General features: G+C 40.4%; 1 protein-coding gene and 1 long non-coding RNA gene across 5 annotated transcripts in view; one reads left to right on the top strand and one right to left on the bottom strand.

Annotated features, from left to right (window-relative positions):
• Positions 1 to 1,752: 1,752 nt before the first annotated feature.
• Positions 1,753 to 24,986, bottom strand: LOC105481799 (cyclin dependent kinase inhibitor 3). The gene is made up of 8 exons (XM_011741542.3): positions 24,849 to 24,986; positions 21,977 to 22,059; positions 20,449 to 20,504; positions 13,230 to 13,274; positions 10,288 to 10,510; positions 6,019 to 6,050; positions 4,001 to 4,104; positions 1,753 to 1,985 (listed from the first exon to the last, which is right to left on the bottom strand). Exons 1-8 carry the CDS (start codon positions 24,855 to 24,857, stop codon positions 1,899 to 1,901), a joined length of 639 nt encoding a protein of 212 aa, XP_011739844.1. The 5' UTR covers positions 24,858 to 24,986; the 3' UTR covers positions 1,753 to 1,898.
• Positions 24,987 to 25,134: 148 nt separating this feature from the next.
• Positions 25,135 to 25,678, top strand: part of LOC139364288 (uncharacterized) — a 95,922-nt gene continuing 95,378 nt past the window's right edge. For 3 of the 4 annotated variants that reach the window (XR_011625872.1, XR_011625871.1, XR_011625874.1), the window contains exon 1: positions 25,135 to 25,268. This is a non-coding gene — a long non-coding RNA (uncharacterized lncRNA). Of the gene's footprint in view, positions 25,278 to 25,678 lie in introns of all 4 variants that reach the window. The other variant, XR_011625873.1, reaches the window with a different exon arrangement.

A 25,678-nucleotide genomic window follows, 5' to 3' on the forward strand; every position in this document is an offset into this window, starting at 1 on the left:
ATAACTTTTGGTATTAATTATATGAGAAAATGAAATCCCTAGGTTAACCATTTAGATCCTGCTGGGATATGCGATCCTCCTACCTTCCTGAGTATTCTCATAAAATGTTAAGTTCTAGAAGCAGCGTATGTATAAAAGTAGAGTCGGTGTCTGTATCTATGGGTTCTAAATCCGCTGACTCAACTGCAGATTAAAAATATTTGAAAAATAAAAAATACTACAAATAAAACCAATACAGTATAATAACTACACATCATTTACATTATATTAGGTATTATAAGTAACTAGAGATGATTTAAAGTATACAAATTCTATGCCATTTTCTATCAGGGACTTGAGCATCCATGGATTTTGCTGTTGGGGGTGGGGTGGGGGGTCCAATCCTCTGAGGATACCGAGGGATGACTATATTAATATATTGATTTTATATTACAATACATACTAGTGCTCTGAAATTTCCAAACAGGGCTGGTAATTGTTTTGCAGTATTTTGTAATGAAATTCAAGCAGTTCATCTGCAGCAAGAAGAGTAGTGTGAGACAAAATAAAACGTTTAGTCATTGTATGAATTTTTTTTTTTTTTTTGAGATGGAGTCTTGCTCTGTCGCCCAGGCTGGAGTGCAGTGGCGTGATCTCGGCTGACTGCAACCTCTGCACCCCGTCCCCGCCTGCCCCGGGTTCAAGTGATTTTCCTGCTTCAGCCTCCCCAGTAGCTGGGATTACAGGCGTGCACCACCATGCCTGGCTAATTTTTGTATTTTTAGTAGAGATGGGGTTTTGTCATGTTGGCCAGGCTGGTCTCAAACCCCTGACCTCAAGCGATTCGCTCACCTCGGTCTCCCAAAGTGCTGGGATTACAGGCGTGAGCCACCACGCCCAGCCGGTCATTGAATAATTATTTAAAAATGAAATTTTGATGTGGTGAAACTTTGTCTTTTGTGGAAGTGCCTATGAGTCTGCAACCTGGTGGTCATTGCCAAATGGCCATGGGTTCACGCTTCTAATTACCAGTAGCCAAGAGAGCCATGTGACTACTGTAAGCCCTACTGAAACCACTGACTGACTGTTCAAACAGGTGTGTCTGTTTGACACATTGTGTGTGACCCTTGTCTACAGCCCAAATGACTGTTTTGGGTAACTCAAAGTTGAATTTAAAGATGAAAAAAGCTGTTTCATAGTATAGGGGGAAGTGAAGGAGTGAGAGAGTTGGAAATGGTTAATCTGTAGCTAAGTTCTCTATGAAATAAATGTGAAAGGATTAATCTCACTTATATAGTTCCTAGGGTGGAAAAAAAGTGGAGCGGCCGTTTGAACCAGTGAATTCCTCATCTCTGAAAATGTTCCCGCAGATAGTGAATAAACAAACACTCTTGGGGCTGATCCAGTACTGGGAGGGGGCGACTGGAAGACTCACAGGATCCTTTTCAATGCTGTAGGTCTATGAAGTAAAAAGCAGAAGTTTTGGGAGGAATAGAGAGGGAGGGGGACATTATTTAAAAGTAAGTTTGGGCACTCATACCAATTTTCTTACTTATTACTTTGTCATATGCTACCCAGTGGTTACAAACAGTAAAATGAAGTAAAAATGAAGTACTAAGTATTAAAAATAGTCAAATATTTTTCCATATGTACGTTTTCAGCATTACCTCCAGGTGAAGTATACCAGAACAACCAGTTCATTTCTAAAAGGAAAATTGCATACCAATTTTCCTATCCCAATTTTCCTGTTCCTATAAGAAATGAAAGACACAATGAGTTTTGTCAATAAAACTTTAGGAATATCTGCACATGTACATTTACATTCAAGTTGATAACACTAGTGGTTTCATTTCAATGCAAATGATGCTAGAGAACTCTGACATTTCAGACACGGTCATAAAAATGCTATTTGAAATTCTTTATCTTGATACAGATCTTGATTGTGAATCTCTTGATGATAGATGTGCAGCTAATTTGTCCCGAAACTCATGAAGATAATTGTATTGCTGAAAAAAGTAAAGATACATTGGAATACACTGTGGAAAACTAGTTATCAGTGTGGGCACAATACTAGCAGGTATCAGGAATAAAAAATACTTGCTAAGCACAATTCTATATCTTTTTGGGTAAGGAAGCATTTGTATGGTGGGGAAGTTTTATCTTTTAGTAAAGCCATATACTAGTGTGAAAAACTATTGTTCTACAAGTCTCTAAAAATCAGAAGGTGAAATGAAATGTAGATGGATGTAAGTCTAAAATCCTTTCTCTCTTTACTTACACGACCAAATAAGATTTTAAAAATACATAATGACATTATTTTTGCTAACGTTTTCCCCCCCTGGTAAGTAAGGGCAGAGCACTTTCTATAGCAAGTGACTGGTATATGTAAGAAAACCCATTTCTTAATTTATAGAAGCCCTAGTCTTCTGCTTTTTGTGATGACATAAGCCACTAGGAATAATTTTCATAGACAATATTTTTTAAAAACAAACTATCACTAATCTTAGCAGATAAGCAAAATAAAAGCCTTAAATAATTTATTTGGGGTTTTAATAGCTTCCCAGAAGATATTCTTACTCTGCCAATCATCTCATTTCATACCCTTATTGAGAAGAGGAAACTGCATTGCTAACACCAGCAAGCCTGTTTGCCACAGAATGCTGAGGTGATAAACTGACAGTCTGTAGTAATGTGGGCTTAATTATCAGCAATGTTAAAGAGGTGAAACATATGGATATTCATATATACATCTGGCCATGGCCATGTATTTTGTTTTCAAGAGAAGGGAGATGAACTTTTTGGATTTGAAGCATCATTTGATTTTTTTTTTTTTTTTTTTGAGAAAGGGTCTTGCTTTGTCACCCAGTCTGGAGTGTAGTGGTGTGATCTCGGCTCACTGCAACCTCTGCCTCCCCGGTTCAAGCGATTCTTGTGCCTCAGGCTCCCAAGTAGCTGAGACTACAGGCACACACAACCACCCCTGGCTAATTTTTGTATTTTTCCTAGGGACAAGGTTTTGTTATGTTGGCCAGGCTGGTCTCGAACTCCTGGCCTTAAATGATCCACCCAGCTCAGCCTCCCAAAGTTCTAGGATACAGGCATGAGCCACCGCCCCTGGCCGTATCATTTGGTTTTAACATAAGGGGAGTTCTCTGTTTCAGACCTGTACAGTGGAGTGGATCTTGTATAGATTGTCCCGTTAATGACCTTATTTAAGCCCTAAGAATCAGGTTCCTTGGTGCATTTATCAGTAATTATGATAATTCACTGTTAATGACACTGGATTAGAACTCTAACCCTGGGAAGATGGGCTGTCAAGTCTAGGGAGCTGCCTAACGGCCAGGATTCTTTGGTGCCCACTCCTCTGATGAGTGGATTCTAATGCTGAGAGGGCACGCTTCCAAAAGGAAGGCACATTAGCTTTACAGAATGTAAGTGAAATCTGCAGAATCTTTTCAGTAACATGATTAATACAATATCCTTGGCATTGCTAGTGCAGTGTTTTGAAGTGTTAGGGGAATGTACATGTGGAAGATGTCCCCAGTTATCCACCGCAAAGTATAATTAGCACTGCTTTCCATTTTTTGTATTATAGTCATTTAGCTATCTTTATTAAATGTTTTGGTGATATAATAGGATCTTCCATAGATTTTTTTGGCCGAGAATCTACCCAAGAACCTACCAAGTTTACATTAATAATAACCATCTCATTGTTCTAGGTGAAAGGATCCATTCCCAAAACTGACTGGGGTAAAAACTGAGCAGCAGTAGGTAGATCCTGGAAAAGTAAACCAAGAAGTTCAAATTTCCATTATCTTGTTTGAAATACTGTGTGCTTTTTTAGACTACCTGGATTAAATTTACATGTAAATTTTTAAAAACTAAAAGCATAAGCAAGTGGAGTGGCATTTGAATAATGAGTGCTTTGGATTTTCATTTCACTGCCTTTTGGTTACATATGAATCTGTATGTGTAACAGTGACCCCAACCACAACCAAGCAAGCACCGCCCACCTCCTCACCTTGATGGTCTGTATTGCCCCGGATCCTCTTAGGTCTCGCAGGCTGTCTATGGCTTGCTCTGGTGATATTGTGTCAGACAGGTATAGTAGGAGACAAGCAGCTACTAATGGAACATGACAGAAAAATAATATGTTGCTAAATAATTAGTGACAAGGTAGAGCATTTTATATTTAATAAGACTTCTATTGATACAGAAGACTGGTATAATTGTTCCAAATGAATTAAAAGACTGACACTTTTAGTGTGTGTTTTTGACAGTTAAATTATGATCTTAAATGACCATATGGTTGAATTAAAGTTTAACACTGGCTTCATTCTTTCATCCATTTAAAGTGTTCATCCATTCAGTGATTTTAGTATATTCAGACATGTGCAACCATCACCACAGTCAATTTTAAAGCATTTCATCACCTCAGAAAGAAGTGTACCCTTTTGCTATCATCCTCTATTCCCCATCAACCCCTGCCCTAGGCAACCACTAGTCTACTTTGTAGATCTGCCCCTATTCTGAGCAATCACATAAATAGAAACATACAATATTTTTTTGTGTGTGTCTGACTTCTCTTAGCATAATGTGTTCAGAGTTCATACATATTGTAGCTTATGTCTGTATTTAATTCCTTTTTATGATCAAATAATATTCCATTGTATGGATATGCCACATTGTTTTTATCCATTTGTCAACTGATGGACATTTTAGGCTGTTTCCATTTTTTGGCTATTATGATTAATGCTGCTATAAACATTTGTATACAAGTTTGTGAGTATATACTTTGGAGTGAAATTGCTGGGTCATATGTTAATGTTTACCTGTTTGAGGAACTACTGCCAGACTATTTTCCAAAGGAGCTGGACCATTTTACATTCCCACCAACAGCGTATGAGGGTTCGAATTTCTCTACATCCTTGCCAAGACTTGCTATTTTTCATGTTTTTTATAATACCCTTCCTAATGGGTGTCAAGTATCCACTGTAGTTCTGATTTGCATTTCCTGATGATTAATGATGCTGAGCATCTTTTCATGTGCTTATTGACTATATGTGTGTCTTGCCTGAAAAAAGGTTTATTTGGATACTTTGTCCATTTTTCAATTATGTTGTTTGTTTATTATTGTTATTATTTTTTTTTTTGAGAGACAGAGGATCTCACTTTGTCGTCTAGGCTGGAGTGCAGTGGTGTAAACTTGGTTCACTGGTGCCTTGACCTCCTGGGCCCAAGCAGTCCTCCAGCCTCAGCCCCACAGGAGCTGGGACTACAGGCATGCACCACTATGCCTGGCTAATTTTTGTATTTCTTGTAGAGATGGGGTTTCACCATGTTGCCCATGCTGTTCTCAAACTCCTGAACTCAGGTGATCTGTCTGCCTTGGCCTCCCAAAGTGCAGAGATTACAGGCATAAGCCACGACGCCCGGCCTATCTTTTTATTACTGAGTTGTAAGAGTTCTTTTTATATTCTGGATATAAATCCCTTATTAAATATATAGATTGCAAATATATTTTTCCCATTCTATGGGTTGTCTTGTCATTTTGATAGTATTTTTTGAAACACAAAAGCTTTCAATTTTAATGTCATCCAACACTAAAAAAAAAATAACTACTCCAGTGTGGCATTTCATGAACTCTTTTTGTTTTTCCTAGTACATTAAAAATTTTTTTAAAATTAACATATAGTAACTTCAGTATTTGTAAATAGTTACCCATGGAAACTATTTGGAAGTTACTGTATTATAACACCTACACAGGAAGAACATCAAAAAATGTTAAAAAATAAGAATGCAGGTGTTAAGACTTGTAAATGATGTTTTGCCAGAATCCTCCAGAACAATGCTGAAACTACCTCCCACTCCCAGCCAAGCTTTCCAGGGAACACCATGGTTAGGGCCGTCAGTCATCCTTTGAGTCTTAGCAAACTTACATTGTGGTTGGTTCCATTTTAATACAAAATGAGCATATGGTCTGGAAAGAGAAGTTTGTCTATTTGGAGGTTAAAAAAATAATAGAAATATATTTCTTACCAAGACAAGATCTCCCAAGTCCACCATAGCAGCTGAAAGGGAAATACAGTTTTGAAGTTTGTACATTTCATTCCATCCCTAGTTACAACTAAAGACTTGCTCTTTCTGCCTTCTATTTACAACTCTAATGCCTAGCACAGTGTCTTGCACAGGAAGATTAATAAATATTTTTGATGTAATCAACTGAGAGCAAGGTGTGCTTCTTTCTTTGTTGGGAGGAATTCTGAATACCTCTAAACATCAAGATAGGCAGAGTCTTTTTATTGACCTCTTTAGGCTCCAAGATCCACATCTGAGAAATGGAGAATGTTACCAATAGATAGAAATCAGACGTTTTACCAACTGTCATTTTGATTATTCCTCTGTCTAAACAAAACCTGAGTGGTTACCGGACAAATGCCATGTAGATAATAACTGTTCATGTATCTAAAGGAGTTCAGAGGTAGGGTATCACTGAAGTCTGGAGCATGGGCTCTGGAGCACCACTGCCTAGGCTTGAGTCCTGGCTCTGCCACTTACTACATGTGTAAAGCTAAGCAAGTTATTTAATCTCTCTGGGACTCAGCCTTTTCACCTGTAAAATGATGATAGCAATAGTATGTACATCGGAGTGAGGATTAAATGAGGCTCACAAATGAGTGAGCATTTGCCAAGGACTTAGAACACAGCTTTGCGCAGAGTAAGAAGTAAATGAACGTTAGCTGCTGTTATCTAGCACTGTGAAGAAATTAGCAGTTTTGTATAACTAGATTTTCCAGAAAAATGGAGATTAACCCTCAGTAGCAAGACTATTCATTTAAATCATTTTCAAAGATTCTAAAAAATGTATTACATGCTTCCTAATGTACTTAGAGGGTATACTGAACCTAAATTGGTGTGGATGACTTATCATTAAGGACATCAATTACTGTATTGTATTGTATTGTATTGTATTGTATTGTATTGTATTGTATTGTATTGTATTATATTGTATTGTAGGTAAAGCTGTAGATAAATATCTTGCTTTAGGATGTGAAATAGAGGACCAAATAGGTACTGACCCCTAGCCTTAGTCATGAACTTGCTTTCTACAAAGTGTTCCAGACATAGGCCTGTTTCAGAGATCTGGATCTACCATATAAAGGTAGAGGCTGGGCATAATGGCTCAGGCCTATAATCCCAGCACTTTGGGAGGCCAAGGTGGGAGGACTGCTTGAGTCCAGTAGTTCAAGACCAGCCTTGGCAACAAAGCGAGACCCTGTCTCTATTAAAAAAAAAAAAAAAAAAAAAAAGGCCTGGCATGGTGGCACACACCTGTAGTCCTAGCTACTCGGGAGCCTGAGGTGGGAGGATCGCTTGAGCCTGGGAGTTCAAGGCTACAGTGAGCTATGACAGTGCCACTGCACTCCAGCCTGAGTGACAGAGAGAGACAACTGTCTTATTAAAAAAAAAAAAAAAATTGAGATAGAACACTTCAGTGTCTTTTTGCAAGATTAATACTATTTTATACCTTTTGCTATTTTCATCTTTTTTCTTCTATTTGATGAACTCCTACTTATCTTTTAAAACCTCAAATTTCATTTCCTAAAATGCCTTTGTGCTCCTACAGAAAGGATCATTCTCCTGTGTGCCGCCTTTTGTCTTACTGCACTTCAGTGGTAGTGTTGTCAGTTACAGGTTCCTCGAAGGTGGGGACTGTGCCTCCTTTGGTAGTCTCAGCGTGTGGTACGTGGTAGGTGTTACTGGTTGAATTATGTCCCCCTAAAAGACATGCTGAAGTCCTTATCCTGTACCTATGAGTGGGACTTTATTCAGAATTAGAATCTTTGCAGGTATATTCAAATTAAGATAAATTAGAGTGGGCCCTCATCCTAGATGACTAGTGTCCCTACAAGAGGACAACACCATGCAAAGACAGACACACAAGGAATCATGTGACAACAGAGGCAAACTGGAGGGATTCGGCTGCAAGCCAAGGCCTGCCACGGATTGACAGCCACCACCAGAAGCTAGGAAGAGGCATGGAAGGACTCTCAGTCTCAGGGGGCATGGCTCTGCTCTCATCTTAATTTTGGACTTACATCCTCTAGAAATGGGAACAAAGAAATTTCTGTTGTTTTCAGCTACCCGGTTTGTGGTACTTTGTTACAATAGCCCCAGGAAACTACAAAATACAGTAGGAAAGCAGTGTTGTTCACCGATTTATAAAGGGCTGCAAATGTCCAGGCAGAACCAGTGAGATGGCACTGGTAGACAACAGGACAGTGAAAAAGGTTTACCAGACCCTGTTGCTGAAGGATAAGCGCTATAGCTGTCTAGAAGTGTGGGTCCTCAAAGATGGTAGAATGGAGAGGAAATAAACTAGTCACTGTGGGACACCTTTGAAAGCTCTAGGATGATGAAAAATTCCAGTTGTCAGATGCTTTATTTTATGGGAGACTGAAACATTGAGCATATGCAAAGTCACCCATCTACTGTCTATCCTGTTTGTAGTCTGCACAAACATCAGAGCATTTGGGTTGCCAGAACCAGCTAGAGTAGAATTTGTTAAGCTTCACTTCGCTAAACAGAGCTAGTTTGATTTCTGGAAACTTTTCAGTAAAGGCAGCTTTCAAAAATTTATTTGAAAAAAAAAAAATCTCAAAATGGTTTGAAAAATAGGGCCATATATTGGAAAATATTTTTCCCCAGCTACATTTAACTATCTAATGCTATTTTACGTATATGTATCAGCACCTTTCACATCAACAACTGGATCTATTTGAAATTTAGCTTTTATAATTAGTACTAGATAAGTGACTATGCTTTTCCATAGAGGAAGATGGGAAACAATAGGATGTAGAATGGCTTCTAGTTCTTTACTGCATATTCTGCAAACTGTATTTCTCTATATGTCAGAGTTCAGTTTGGCCACAAACAGGTGTGTGTCTCCAAAGACCCTCATACTAGTTGGTTTGCCTTCAGAACTGGCGCTGTTGGCACGAGGCCCCTGGGCTACAGGTTTAAGGGGAGACGTTAGCTGTGCTTGTCCTATCACTAGGTGCCCTGAGAACCTCATGGCTATTTGATGTAATTTCTATACTTCTAGCTCAAAGCAATGCCCTTAAGGACCTTAGGGCTTTTGAGGTTGTAAACTATTTAATACCCTACCTTATTCCAGAAAAGATTAAGCAGGTTATTAGACTATGAAACGTACATTATGCATAGCAAAGGCCAGTTTCCTCCCCATGGCTGGCTCTCTGTTGCTTTGTGTGTTTCACTTCTGGCAGAGCATTTCTTGTTTATTACCCACATCGCCCCTTTGAATCTTTGCCATGCTAGTATCTACTGCCCACTGCCACTCTCTCTGGCCTTCCTCCAAGCTGCTTTTCTTTCTTCCTCATTTTGTCCCCTTTCCTTAACCTATTTTATTTTGTTTTAAACTTTCACACCAGTGGCTTGTGTTTTTATAGCCACTGACACACAATGAGAGGCCGTCTTTCAATCTGTTAGCAGAGTCATATCATCAAATGTAATTTTCAAGTCATATTTTTAGGATTGCTTGTTGCTTACAGATAACTTTTTTGGTAGCTAATTTTGGAAAAATCGACTTTATTCTTTTTTTTTTTTTTTTTTTTAGATGGGTTCTCCCTGTCACCCAGGCTGGAGTGCAGTACTGTCATCTTGGCTCACTGCAACCTCTGTCTCCCAGGCTCAAGCAGTGCCCCCACCTCAGCCTCCTGAGTAGCTGGGACTACAGGCACGTACCACCATGCCTGGCATGTTCTTTTGTATATTTTTTGCAGAGATGGGGTTTTGCCATGTTGCCCAGGCTGGTCTCGAACTCCTGAGCTCAAGTGATCCACCACAACAGCCTCCCAAAATGCCGGGATTACAGGCGAGCCACTGCAGCTGGCCAAAAAGTTGATTTTCTTGCTGTGGAAAGCAACTAAGCAATTGAAAAGCTAGTAAGTGAGGTGGTGATGGTGAGGAGGGGAAAGGAGGGTCCCAAAATTGCCACTAAAGGTCTAAGACTAAAGGAAAGAAATAAAAACAAAGCTTGTAACCTTGTTCTAATAATTTCTAAATCTACTCATTTATTGTCCCTACTCTTGAAAAGTAATAACAGCACATATTTGACTACTTACCCTGTACCAGACATTGTGCCAGTGCTTTTCTAGTGCATTATTACCTTTTAATCCTTACAACGAACTAGGAAGTAGGTAATAACTGAATAGGGCTACCATGATTCCAGAAATCATTTTGACTGTGACATTTCTCCCGTAGTGTATGGAGAAAAGGAGAACGTACTGTATTAAGGTTTTCCGGTAATTTTTAAGGCAGATTGTAAGCTCTTCCATTATTTCACAGCAGCTGGCTATGTCAGGAGTCCCTCCATCTGCGATTGGATGATGATGGGTGATAATTCCACATTGCTGGTAGAGATCCAGAAGGTTTGGGACTCTATATTTTGACAGTTCCCCTCTGGTGCAGAAAACAAATATGTCTTGTATACCACAGCTCTTTAGTTCTTCTGCCAATAGACCAGGATACACAGACACACACACATAGAAAACACCGCACATTTAAATACCATCAAGAGGGAGAATATGAAGTTAAGTTTCTTAAGCCAAACTAATACCAAATGACAATCTATAAATCTGAAGTGCCTATTGATATGTCTGAATCAAAAGATGACTAGAATTAAACCTCATTTTACAAGTCAAAATGCCTTTTACTGAATTGCAAAATAAGTCAATTGCTGTTCTTGCAAAAAAATTTTTTTTTGCAATAAATACTGCTTTAAAATAACTTTTTTTCTTTTTTGTTTTTTTGAGACAGAGTCTCGCTCTGTCACCAGGCTAGAGTGCAATGGCACGATCTTGGATCACTGCAACCTCTGCCTCCCAGGTTCAAGTGATTCTCCTGCCTCAGCCTCCCAAGTAGCTGGGATTACAGGCATGTGGTACCACATCTGGCTAATTTTGTATTTTTAGTAGAGATGAGGTTTCACCATGTTAGTCAGGCTGGTCTTGAACTCCCGACCTCAGGTGATCCGCCCACCGCAGCCTCCCAAAGTGCTGGGATTACAAGCATGAGCCACCACGCCCGGCATAAAATAACTCTTAAAACACTTAAAATTGAGTAGCAAAAATGGTTGATTTTGTGAGAAAAAGAAAAAAAGTGCTATCAATTAAGGAAATCTATGTTCAATTAAGGAATGATAGATCTATGTTCAATTAAGGAATGATAGTACTTTTTTTCTTTATCTCACAAAATCAACCATGTCTGTTATTTAATCACTTAGCTGTTTGCTTGACTCTGAGTATTGTATATAAAATCTCCAGCATGGCCATGGTGTCAGAGTGCTAGTATTCTCCCTCGTATCTGCACTGGAACACATCCTTGAGTATTTAATTTTATAGACTAGGTCGCCAGAAAATAAAACATTACCTGTATTAAACTTATGTGACCTAGCTCTTTTCATTATAATGATATGAACACTATAGGCATTCTATACACTGGGACTTCTTTATGGCAATATTAACTAAAGAGGATTTGGTTTAAAATAAGTAACTCTGGCTGATCTAAGTGCCCCCAACTCCAGCCCTCTCCCTGCCCCTTAAATCCAAGGACATTTAGCTATTTAAGTACAAAGCACCTTCTCATGAACTAATCCCTGAGATGTATAGTACTGTACATCTATTTGCCTCTTGTACACATTTGATAATTTTTATTATCCAGTGATTTTCCAGCTTTCTGAGAAAGGTCTAGGAAGGTATCTCAGGAACTGCTGCGGGGAGATTCTAGGTCTCCAATCAAACAAATTGACCTGTTTTATGTACTGGGTTCCATTTAAGATTTCATTGCAGCAAAAAAAAAGTTTTTAGAAAAAAAATTGGAAACTGGTTTTATAGAAAATGCTAAATGAATATGACATTCCAAAATGTACAAGACAGACTTTGAACCAATGATTTAAATTACATATATTTTGCTTATGACCTAAATGTTCTCCAAATGGAAATTTCCTAGCATGGCTGGGTGTGTCTAAAGCAGAAAATTTTTATAAATGCTATAAGGGTCAACTATCTATTAGTGTCTTTAAGTCTTTTTTTGGTAGGTAAGGAATACTTTTTTTTTTTTTTTTTTGAGGCAGGGTCTTGCTCTGCCACCAGGTTGGAGTGCAGTAATGTAATCTCAGACCAGTGCACTCCAGCCTGGGTGATAGAGCAAGACCTTGTCATCTTGGCACCATCTCAGCTCATTGAGGCTTTGACATCCCGGGCTCAAGTGATCCTCCCACCTTGGCCTCCCAAGTTGCTGGGACTACAGGCACGTGCCATCATGCCCAGTTAATTTTTGTATTTTTTGCATAGACAGGGTTTTGCCTTGTTGCCCAGGCTGTCCTCGAACTCCTGAGTTCAAGCGATCTACCTGCCTCAGCCTACCAAAGTGCTGGGATTACAGGTGTGGAACCAATGCACCTGGCCAGGAATAAATTTTTAAAAGTACATTAGCAAACTGATGTTCCAGAATAACCAGGAAAAGGTTTTAAGATTTAAAAAATCTATACTGGTCAGAATCAAGCAATATATACATTTTAATTTGCCATACTATAAGGACATTGGTAGGACTAGCAGGTTTGAGACATTCCAGGCCAATCAGAATAAAATCTTTTGAAAATTCACATTTGTTAGTATCATGCAATATGTAAATTCCAAATTGGGGAAGATTATGAGGATTATTAGACTGTGGCTATAATGGTATGAACATCTTTGATCATGCAACAACCAGTTCCCATTCTGTCTTTTCCATCTAGATGCTGGCTCTCAAAATTTTCCATACAGGATTCACAATTTCACTGCTAACTTGGAGTTCCCAGCTCATGCTTAATTTCTACTACCACAGTCAAGTCTGCAAGGAACAGTAAAGACCTGGGAAGAGCAATATGTCAGTTTTCTATTTACATACTTTTTTTCCTGCCAACTTCTACATTCTAACCTCAAATGTAGTTTATATGTATAATACAACTACAACAATCAGTGAAAAGCAACTCCATGGTTAGGTAAATGATGGTCTTCACAAATACCTCTTTACATATCAGAATAAGTCTATAGTTTGAAACTTCACAAAATACTGAAAATTTATTGTTGTATTAAAAATAAACTATGATTTGTTCTTTTTGAGAGAGAGATTTTCAGTGCTATTTATTTAAAAAACCCATTAGTGTGGTTGTGTGATATTATACCTACCTGTATCTTTTTGGACATTTCTTCTAACATCTTTAAATTTACAACCTATAAGTAATAATAAAGCAAGTAAAAAAGTCAGTTTTTGGTCATATGTAACAGGTATGTTTAAATACTTATATAGCTACTTTATAAAGTCATTTCACAAAATCATTTATATGTTTCAATTATATTTTGAATATGAATTTCAATTTCTGATATTTCTAGGAATATAATCAAAGGGATTCATCCTAATCAAGGATTCTGTATTCTATGTTTCTTCTGTAACAAGTACCTGGTTGTAGTCCTCAGCCTTATTTGTACCCCAGGCTATAAGCTTTATTAAGATTGGCAAAGCACAACTGTGGGGCTATGACTACAGATCTGGAAGGGGTGAAAGGTAGATCTGTGTTCCTTTAACTATAGTCCACCATGAGGGCTTCGCAAAGTGTGTTCCCCAGTGCTGACGGTCTGTGAAATTTACTTATTACCCAGTACAGAGAATGATATGTTAGTTGACCAAATACTTGTTCTAAGTATATTGTTGGCACAGATATGGTGAAAAGGGAACACTTTTACACTGCTGGTGGGAATGTAAATTAGTACAACCATTATGGAAAACAGTGTGGAGATGCCTTAAAGAACTAAAAGTAGATCTACCATTTGACCAACAATCCTACTAGTAGGTATATACCCAGAGGAAAAGAAGTCATTATATGAAAAAGATACCTGCACACACATGTTTATAGCAACATAATTTGCAATTGCAAACATGTAAAACTAGCGCAAATGCCCATCAATCAATGAATGGATAAAGAAAATATGGGATTCCTGGGCAAGATGGCTGAATAGGAACAGCTCTGGTCTGCAGCTCCCAGTGAGACCAATGCAGAAAGAAGATGGGTGATTTCTGCATTTCCAACTGAGTGGTACCTGGAATGCCAGCGATACAGAACCATTCACTCCCCTGGAAAGAGGGCTGAAGCCAGGGACCCGAGTGGTCTTGCTCAGTGGATCCCATCCCCAACGGAGCCCAACAAGCTAAGATCCACTGGCTTGAAATTCTCGCTGCCAGCACAGCAGTCTGAAGTCAACCTGGGATGCTCAAGCTTGGTGGGGAGAGGGGTGTCCACCATTATTGAGGCTTGAGTAGGTGGTTTTCCCCTCACAGTGTAAACAAAGCCAGCTGGAAGTTCGAACTGGGTGCAGAACCCACCACAGTGCAGAAAAGCTGCTGTAGCCAGACTGCCTCTCTAGATTCCTCCACTCTGGGCAGGGCATCTCTGAAAGAAAGGCAGCAGCCCCAGCCAGGAGCTTATAGATAAACTCCCATCTCCCTAGGAGAGAGCAGTTGGGGAAAGGGATGGCTGTGGACACAGCTTCAGCAGACGTAAACATTCCTGCCTTGCTGGCTCCAAAGAGAGCAACAGATCTCCCAGCACAGTGCTCAAGCTTTGTTAAGGGACAGACTGCCTCCTCAAGTGGGCCCCTGAACCCTGTGCCTCCTAACGGGGAGACACCTCCCAGCAGGGGTCGACAGACACCTCGTACAGGAGAGCTCCAGCTGGCATCTGGCAGGTGCCCCTCTGGGATGAAACTTCCAGAGGAAGGAGCAGGCAGCAATCTTTGCTGTTCTGCAGCCTCCGCTGGTGATACCCACGCAAACAGGGTCTAGAGTGGATCTCCAGCAAATTCCAGCAGACCTGCAGCAGAGGGGCCTGACTATTACAAGGAAAACTAACAAACAGAAAGCAATAGCATCAATATCAACAAAAAGGACACCCACACAGAAACCCCATCCAAAAGTCACCAACATCAAAGACCAAAGTTAGATAAATCCACAAAGATGAGGAAAAACCAGTGCAAAAAGGCTGAAAATTCCAAAAACCAGAACGTCTCTTCTCCTCCAAAGGATCACAACTCCTCGCCAGCAAGGGAACAAAACTGGACAGAGAATGAGTTTGACGAATTGACAGAAGTAGGCTTCAGAAGGCGGGTAATAACAAACTCCTCCAAGCTAAAGGAGCATATTCTAAACCAATGCAAGGAAGTTAAGAACCTTGATAAAAGGTTAGAGGAACTGCTAACTAGAATAACCAGTTTAGAGAAGAACATAAATGACCTGATGGAGCTGAAAAACACAGCATGAGAACTTCGTGATGCATACACAAGCATCAATAGCAGAATCGATCAAGTGGAAGAAAGGATATCAAATACTGGAGATCAACTTAATGAAATAAAGTGTGAAGACAAGATTAGAGAGAAAGGAATTAAAAGGAATGAACAAGGCCTCCAAAAATATGGGACTATGTGAAACAACCAAACCTATGTTTGATTGGTGTACCTGAAAGTGACGGGGAGAATGGAACCAAGTTGGAAAACGCACTTCAGGATATTATCCAGGAGAGCTTCCCCAACCTAGAAAGACAGGCTGACATTCAAATTCAGGAAATATAGAGAACACCACAAAGATACTCCACGAGAAGAGCAACCCCAATGCACATAATCATCGGATTCACCAAGGTTGAAATGAAGGAAAAAATGTTAAGGGCAGCCGGAGAGAAAGATCTGGTTACCCACAAAGGGAAGCCCATCGGACTAACAGCGGCTCTCTCTGTAGAAACCCTACAAACCAGAATAGAGCGGGGGCCAATATTCAACATTCTTAAAGAAAATAATTTTCAACCCAGAAACTTAGTCAAACTAAGTTTCCTAAGTGAAGGAGAAATAAAATCCTTTACAGACAAGCAAATGCTGATGGATTTTGTCTCCACCAGGCCTGTCTTACAAGAACTCCTGAAGGAAGCACTAAACCTGGAAAGCAACAACTGGTATGAGCCACTGCAAAAACATACCAAATTGTAAAGACCATCGACGCTATGAAGAAACTGCATCAACTAATGGGCAAAATAACCAGCTAGCACCATAATGACAGGATCAAATTCACACATAACAATATTGACCTTAAATGTAAATGGGCTAAATGCCCCAATTAAAAGACACAGATTGGCAAACTGGATAAAGAGTCAAGACTCATTGGTGTGCTATATTCAGGAGACCCATCTCACATGCAAACACATAGGCTCAAAATAAAGGGATGGAGAAATATTTACCAAACAATGGAAAGCAAAAAAAAGCAAGGATTGCAATCCTAGTCTCTGATAAAACAGACTTTAAACCAACAAAGATAAAAAAAGACAAAGAAGGGGATTATGTAATGGTAAAGGGATCAATGCAAAAAAGAGCTAACTATCCTAAGTACATACACACCCAATATAAGAGCACCTAGATTCATAAAGCAAGTTCTTAGAGACCTACAAAGAGACTTAGACTCCCACACAATAATAGTGGGAGACTTTAACACCCCACTGTCAATATTAGGCAGATCAATGAGACAGAAAATTAGCAACCATATCCAGGACTTGAACTCAGCCCTGGACCAAGCAGAACTAATTAACATCTACAGAATTCTCCACTCCAAATCATCAGAATATACATTCTTCTCAGCACCACATCGCACTTATTCTAAAATTGACCACATAATTGGAAGTAAAACTCTACTCAGCAAATGCAAAAGAACAGAAATCATAACAAACAGTCCCTCAGACCACAGTGAAATCAAATTAGAATTCAGGATTAAGAAACTCACTCAAAATCGCACAACTACATGGAAACTGAACAACCTGTTCCTGAATGACTACTGGGTAAATTAAGGCAGAAAAAAAAGAAGTTATTTGAAACCAATGAGAACAGAGACACAATGTACTAGAATCTCTGGGCCACAGCTAAAGCAGTGTTTAGAGGGAAATTTATAGCACTAAATGCCCACATGAGAAAGCAGGAAAGATCTAAAATCAACACCCTAACATCACAATTGAAAGAACTAGAGAAGAAAGAGCAAACAAATTCAAAAGCTAGCAGAAGACAAGAAATAACTAAGATCAGGCTGGGCGTGGTGGCTCACGTCTGTAATCCCAGCATCTTGGAAGGCCAAGGTGGGTGGATCACAAGGTCAGGAGATCGAGACCATCCTGGCTAACACGGTGAAACCTCGTCTCTACTAAAAATACAAAAAAATTAGCCAGTGTGGTGGTGGGTGCCTGTAGTCCCAGCTACTAGGGAGGCTGAAGCAGGAGAATGGCATAAACCCGGGAGGCGGAGCTTGCAGTGAGCCGAGATCGCGCCATTGCACTCCAGCCTGGGCGACAGAGCAAGACTCTGCCTCAAGGAAAAAAAAAAAAAAAAAAAAAAAAAAAAAAAAAAGAAAGGAAATAACTAAGATCAGAGCAGAACTGAAGGAGATAGAGACATAAAAAACCCTTTAAAAAAATCAATGCGTCCAGGAGCTGGTTTTTTTGAAAAGATTAACAAAACAGATAGACCACTAACCAGACTAATAAAGAAGAAAAGAGAGAAGAATCAAATAGACACAATAAAAAATGATAAAGGGGATATCACCACTGATCCCACAGAAATACAAACTACCATCAGAGAATACTATAACCACCTCTATGCAAAAAAAACTAGAAATCCAGAAGAAATGGATAAATTCCTGGACACATACACCCTCCCAAGACTAAACCAGGAAGAAGTCGAATCCGTGAATAGACCAATAACAAGTTCTGAAATTGAGGCAGTAATTAATAGCCTACCAACCAAGAAAAGCCCAGGACCAGACAGATTCACAGCTGAATTCTACCAGAGGTACAAAGAGGAGCTGGTACCATTCCTTCTGAAACTATTCCAAACAATAGAAAAAGAGGGAATCCTCCCCAACTCATTTTATGAGGCCAGCCATCATCCTGATACCAAAGCCTGGCAGAGACACAACAAAAAGGAAAATTTCAGGTCAATATCCTTGATGAACATTGATGTGAAAATCCTCAATAAAATACTGGAAAACCGAAGCCAGCAGCACATTAAAAAGCTTATCCACCACGATCAAGTCGACTTCATCCCTGGGATACAAGGTTGGTTCAACATAATGCAAATCATTAAATGTAATCCATCATATAAACAGAACCAGTGACAAAACCCACATGATTATCTCAGTAGATCCAGAAAAGGCCTTTGATAACATTCAACACCTCTTCTTGCTAAAAACACTCAATAAACTAGGTATTGATGGAACATATCTGAAAATAATAATAGCTATTTATGACAAACCCACAGCCAATATCATACTGAATGGGCAAAAGCTGGAAGCATTCCCTTTGAAAATGGGCACAAGACAAGAATGCCCTCTCTCACCACTCCTATTCAACATAGTATTGGAAGTTCTTGCCAGGGGAATCAGGCAAGAGAAAAAAATAAAGAGTATTCAAATAGGAAGAGAGGAAGTCAAATTGTCTCTTTTTACAGATGACATGATTGTGTATTTAGGAAACCCCACTGTCTCAGCCCAATATCCCCTTAAGCTGATAAGCAACTTCAGCAAAGTTTCAGGATACAAAATCAATGTGCAAAAATCACAAGCATTCCTATACACCAATAACAGACAAACAGAGAGCCAAATCATGAGTGAACTCCCATTCACAATTGCTACAAAGAGAATAAAACACCTAGGAGTACAACTTACCAGGTATGTGAAGGACTTCTTTAAGGAGAGCTACAAACCATTGCTCAAGGAAATGACAGAGGACACAAACAAATGGAAAAACATTCCATGCTCATGGATAGGAAGAATCAATATTGTGAAAATGGCCATACTGCCCAAAGTAATTTACAGATTCAGTGCTATCCCCATCAAGCTACCATTGACTTTCTTCACAGAATTAGAAAAAACTACTTTAAATTTCATATGAAACAAAAAGAGAGCCTATATAGTCAAGACAATCCTAAGCAAAAAGAACAAAGCTGGAGGCATCACGCTACCTGACTTCAAACTATACTACAAGGTTATAGTAACAAATGCAGCATGGTATACATACCAAAACAGATATATAGACCAATGAAACAGAGGCCTCAGAAATAACACCATACATCTACAACCATCTGATCTTTGACAAACCTAACAAAAACAAGCAATTACGAAAGGATTCACTATTTAATAAATGGTGTTGGGAAAACTGGCTAGCCATATGTAGAAAACTGAAACTGGACCCCTTCCTTACACCTTATACACAAATTAACTTAGGATGGATTAAAGACTTACACCTAAGACCTAAAACTGTAAAATCCGTAGAAGAAAAGCTAGGCAATACCATTCAGCACATAGGCATGGGCAAAGACTTCATGACTAAAACACCAAAAGCAATTGCAACAAAAGCCAAAATTGACAAATGGGATTTAATTAAACAAAAGAGCTTCTGCACAGCAAAAGAAACTATCATCAGAGTGAATAGGCAACCTACAGAATGGGAGAAAATTTTTGCCATCTATCCATCTGACAAAGGTCTAATATCCAGAATCTACAAGGAACTTAAACAAATTTACAAGAAAAAAACAAACACCCCCATCAAAAAGTGGGGTTGTAAAGTATAATAAAAAAAGAAAATGTGAGATACACACCCACCTACCATGGAATACTACTCAGTCATGAAAAGGAACAAAATGGCATTCACAGCAACCTGGGTGGAACTGGAGACTATTATTCTTTTTTTTTTTTTTTTTTTTTGATACAGAGTCTTGCTCTATTGCCAGGCTGGAGTGCAGTGGTGCGATCTTGGCTCACTGCAACCTCTGCCTCCTGGATTCAAGCAATTCTCTTGCCTCAGCCTCCCGAGTAGCTGGGACTACAGGCACGCATCACCATGCCCAGCTAATTTTTGTATTTTTAGTAGAGACAGGATTTCACCATGGTTTCCAGGATGGTCTTGATCTTCTGACTTCATGATCTGGCACCTTGGCCTCCCAAAGTGCTGGGATTATGGGTGTGAGTGACTGCACCCAGCCACTGGAGACTATTATTCTAAGTGAAGTAACTCAGGAATGGAAAACCAAACATCACATGTTCTCGCTCATAAGTCGGAGGTAAACTTTGAGGACACAAAGGCATAAGAATGATACATTGGACTTTGGGGGCGGGGGGGGAACAGGTGGGAGGGGGATGAAGGATAAAAGACTACGCATTGGGTACACTATACACTGCTCTGGTGATGGGTGCACCAAAATTTCAGAAATCGCCACTAAAGAACTTATTCATGTAACCAAACACCACCTGTTCCCCCAAAAGCTACTGCAATAAAAAATAAATTAAAAAATACATATGTAGAGAGAGGAAGCCCATTATTGTGTTACCCACCTGGAAGAGCACATAAACCGAGAAACTGAGAACAATTCACTCGTGACAAAGATAGCCTGAAAAGTAGAAAAATTTATCACGTTTAGTTAAGTTTTTTAAAAAGTTATAAATGGAAATTCAGTTTAATCAATATGGGTGCTTGCACCAAATAAGGGTGTGTTAAAGTTTTACAGTAGTCACAAAATAAGAATTCATAGTTAAATATCAATATGTTGGTCACACACAAAAAATAGAAAGACAAAGTTTTAAAACAGGGACTTATTTGTTGGTTATTATTTAAGTATTAAAAATGACAAATGGCTCATGCCTATGATCCCAGCACTTAGAGAGGCCAAGGCAGGCAGGCTGTTTGAGCCTAGGAGTTTGAGACCAGCCTGGGCAACATGGTGAAATCCTGTCTCTACAAAAACAATAAAACAAAAAGCCAAGTTAATTTACATTTACCTTAAAGATAATAATGTCTAGATTGCCAAAAGGTAGTATATGGTGTACTTATGTTATCCTGTGGTATATTACCTGAGATAATTTGTATTAGTGATTTAGGAAAATAAATTGGAAAATGACTGACAATTTTCTCCCCAGCATTTATTCTACGTTACTATTAAAAAATTTTTTTTTTGTAGAACTTCCTTAACAGATATGATTTCATATGATGAAAACCACAGGTTTTTGGTTAAAAAGAAATAACATCAAGAAATCACATTCCCAGTCTGCAGCACTCAGGGACAGAGGCTCACCTTGTCTGCATGTCAGAAGATGATTTAACGGAAAACAGGAGGCATCATCTAAATACCACCTGACTTTGAAAATTCGATGAATTTTTGTGTTTAAATGGGAGTTTTAAGTAAAAATGGAAGGTTTAATGCTATTTGACGGTAGGACAAAAGACCTTTAGGACTGTCTTTCTCTTCTGACAGTAGGGATGGTGCTTTCTTAAGGAGAGAGACTATTATATTTGTGGTGATGAGAGAAAGTATTTGATTGCTCATTGTAGAGAATCTGGTATAACCATAAGTCACTTGCCAAGATTAAACGGCTGATTTTATGTAGAAACTTTTTGTTATTGCATTGATGTGGCTTTTATCTTAAACAGTCTGTTGATAGATGCATTACTGTGACATTACTTCTAAGTATTACCTAGGATTTGATTTAATGAGAAATGATTAAATATCTCATCTCATATTTGGTATATTATTCTTTTGTCATAAAAGAATAAGTAGATTTTGGTACTAAATGGGAGATTATTTCAATCCTAACTCTATTTCTTACTTACTTGCTTCTACTAAGGTTTTCTCAACGTATAAAGAAGGGCCAAAAAAAAAAGGGTCTTTTTCTATATTATAGACAGTAAATGAATCATGGAGTTAGAAGATCCATTAACAATTAGAATTATATAATCAGAGGGGGATAAACCCTTAATGTTTTTAATATGTGAACTACATTCTACTAAGATTATGATGTAACTAAATTTACATTTATGATGTAGATTGTGACTTTAGCTCATCATTGATCAGAAATGCTAACATACCATGATATCTGAATTGGAGTCTGTTCATCTTCAATAGGCTCTTCGTCTGATGAATCAAACTCACTTGTTTGTATTGAACTAGGCTTCAAAAGAAATGTTATGTTAAATAACTGTAAAGAATTTTTCTGTAGTTTTAGGATAGCTAGTCCTTGTCTAAACACACACTGAATTCATATTTGCAATGTATTCAGTCATCAATCCAGAATATCACCGAGATCAGCAATATTAGTAATAAATGACTGCTATTTACCTTTCTATTAATAATTACAGCACTGCATAGTGGAAAGAGAGTTGGATTGGGAACCAAGACATCTGGCTTCTGATCTTGGTTCTGCCACTTACTGTATACTCTCTGACAAGCTACTTCAGTTGATTCTGGATCTCAGTTTTCCTCAACTATAAAGTGAGGAGATTTATTCATTCACAAATATTTCTTGACCACCTTCATTTGCCAAGCACTGGAGATGCAAAAGATCTATAAGATAGATAGCCTGCCTTCAGTATGGCTGGAGAGATAGATGTGTGCATAGATTACAGAAGAAAGGTATTATGTAAGTGCTGAAATGGAAGCAGAACTATATATTGTGGAGCAGAGAAGAGAGTGACTGACCATGTAGGGAGCTGGAGAAGGATTCACAGAGGAAATGCTTTAGCTGGGTTTTGAAGGAAGAGCAGGTTTTTAAGAAGATAGGAAAGGGAGCGTGCGGTGGCTCATGCCTGTAAATCTCAGCACTCTGGGAGGAGAAGGTGGGCGGATCACCTGAGGTCAGGAGTTTGAGACCAGCCTGGCTAACATGGCAAAACCTGGCTCTACCAAAAATATAAAAATTAACTGGGCGTGGTGGCACATGCTTATAATCCCAGCTACTCAGGAGGCTGAGGCAGGAGAATCGCTTGAACCCAGGAGGCAGCGGTTGCAGTGAGCCAGGAACACACCACTGCACTCTAGCCTGGGCAACAGGGCATGACTCTGTCAAAAAAAAAAAAAAAAAAAAGAGAAAGGAAAGAAGGTAAGCCAAGGCCCTTGTATTGAGGAACTGTGATATCAAAATAGAGATGGAGTAGAGGAGATGAAGAAGTAGTTTTGCCCATCCCTTTTCTCAAAAAACAATCCCCACATCGCCTAGTAGTTTGGTGGGGGTGGTGTAGGTGAAATAACCTGCCAGTTTTATGAATCACAAGAGAGATTGAGACAGACTTTGTATGCTGATCTAAGCAGCTGGAACTTAATCCTGCAGCATTTTGACATGGAAGACTTCTACACTCCCTGCTGAAATTTTAAAGAATCAAAAGAAAAAGAAAAAGAAAAACAAAACAGAACAGAACAAAACCCATACCCTTTTCTCACTCCCTAGTTGAAACCAATTGAAAGATAAGGAAATGGAGCTTTATTATTGTATATCAAATGGAGTATGCAGCTTAAAGCTGTTGCCACATGCACCTGCCCCTTGTTCAACCCAGAATTAGACAAATGTATCCACCCAGTCACAGGTGGCCATGGACAGTCTAGGGCTCCTGTGTGCCAGAGAGTGGACCAGAAAGCACCTTCTGCAGGCAGGCAGGTAGCTCCCAAGAGAGAAGGAAAGAAAAAGTTGAGATACTGGTGTTCAGTTCCTTCCAAACTCAGGGATCAGATAACTCAATAGGGACAGGTGGAGAAACAGGCCAGGAGTGAAGGACAGCTGATGTCCCTCCACATGGCAACATAGGGCTTAGCAAGTGTAACCACCTAATGCCCTTTCTAGCTCTGAAGCTGTATTTTACAACGGTCTTGGTACTGAAGATCACAGGACGGCCAATTTAGGCTATGTATTTTATTTTTTTCTTTCTTTTTCTTGAGACAGCGTTTTGCTCTGTTGCCCAGGCTGGAGGGCACTGGCGTGATATTAGCTCACTGCAACCTCTGCCTCTTGGGTTCAAGCTATTCGCGTGGCTCAGCCTCCTGAGTAGCTGGGACTACAGGCGTGCACTACCACGCTCAGCTAATTTTTGTATTTTTAGTAGAGAATGGGTTTCACCGTGTTGGCCAGGCAGGTCTCCAACTCCTGGCCTCAAGTGATCCGCCCGCCTTGGCCTCCCAAAGTGTTGGGATTAGAGGCGTGAGCCACCACCCAGCCCTAGGCTATGCATTTCTATTGCTTTGGCTCCATCTGAAGTATTATAATACACTGTACCCAAAGGAAAGGCTTCCAGTAGGTTGTCAACCCCGGCAGTAGGAAATATGGGTTAGGTGGGGGATCTTCAGCGTCTTGCCTGCATCTGCTTTTTCTTTAAAGCAGCTTTAATGATTCATATTTCAAATTTGTGGGGCCCATTCACCAGGTTTATTCATCCTAACAGAGCTGGACGTTTCTGCTTCCCCAGGCCCGGTGATTCTGAACGTCACGGGAAAAGGGCAGCATTGCCAAGTGGCCCTGGGGCATGGTGACAGCGGTGGTGTCGCCCACAAGCCGCGGCGTGGCATTCGTACTCATGGTTTCCCCAGTGGGCGCAGGGCAGCGGCCGGACGCCCTTCGGGGTTGGGGTATCGCGCCCACTCATCGCTGACACTCAAGTTCCTCGACTCGGTTTCCTCGGTACAACGAGGCTCGGCCTTCGTTGGCTGGGAGGCTTATGAGACCCCGCAGGGGACAGGCGACAGCCCACAGCAGGTGCACAGCGAATGTCCATCTTTCCTTCGTCGGCCACCGACCCTGCTCCTTCGTCTCTAGTGCCCGTGCGTGGCAAAGTCACCTCCCCGACCCACAGGACGGTTATGGCGCAAGTCGCAGTGCTACCAGGCTACGGCTGCCCTCCGGCCCAGGATCGGGTCCCCGGGACCGCTTGCGTCCCTGCCGCCTCGCTCCTCCAAGCCCCAGCACGTCCGACTCACCGGCTTCATCGCTGGCCGCCCCAAGTCGAGACCAGTGCCGCCTCTCTCTGCAGCGCCGGCGACTCACCGGTGTCCGGGCCGAGCCCGCGCCCCCTCCGCTTAGCTCACTGGTTCGTCCTCCTGTGAGGTGGGCGCGGCGTCTTCCAGCAACCAATCAGATCCGCTCCTAGCTTCTTACTCCTCCTTCGGATGTCCGAAGGCTCGGCCTCTAATCGCTGATTGGTTCCTAGAAGACCTTTGAAAGACGCGCGGGAGGCGGGCCCTGTGGGACGTTGATTGGCTGGGAGGGCGCCCTCCTCCCGCCAGTTGGGAGAGTGCAGAGGGCGGAGGCGGGGCGGAAGAGTCAGAAGGCGGCCCTAGAACTTGCGGGACGCTGGAAAACTTTGCTTTCTGATGGCTGGAAGTCAGCGTGGTCCATAGGTTTGAGAGGTGTTTTTTGTTGTTTGTTTGTTTGTTTGTTTGTGGTGGAGTTCGCTTTTGTAGTCCAGGTTGGAGTGCAATGGCGCCATCTCGGCTCACCGCAACCTCCACCTCCCGGGTTCAAGCGAGTCTCCTGGCTCACCCTCCCGAGTAGCTGGGATTACAGGCATGCATGTGCCACCAAGCCTGGCTAAATTTTGTATTTTTCGTAGAGATGGGGTTTCTCCATGTTGGTCAGGCTGGTCTCGAACTCGGGTTGGGAGTTTTTGTGTTTATGACGGAGGTCTTACTATGTTGCCCAGGCTGGCCTTGAACTCCTGGCCTCAAGGAATCTTCCCGCCTTAGCCTCCCTTGTAGCGGCTACGGTAGGCAGTTTTTGTTTCTTTAAGTTGTAATTTTTTTATTTTTTA

The sequence above is a fragment of the Macaca nemestrina genome, chromosome 7 (assembly GCF_043159975.1).
Source record: "Macaca nemestrina isolate mMacNem1 chromosome 7, mMacNem.hap1, whole genome shotgun sequence".
NCBI classification, from domain to species: domain Eukaryota; kingdom Metazoa; phylum Chordata; class Mammalia; order Primates; family Cercopithecidae; genus Macaca; species Macaca nemestrina.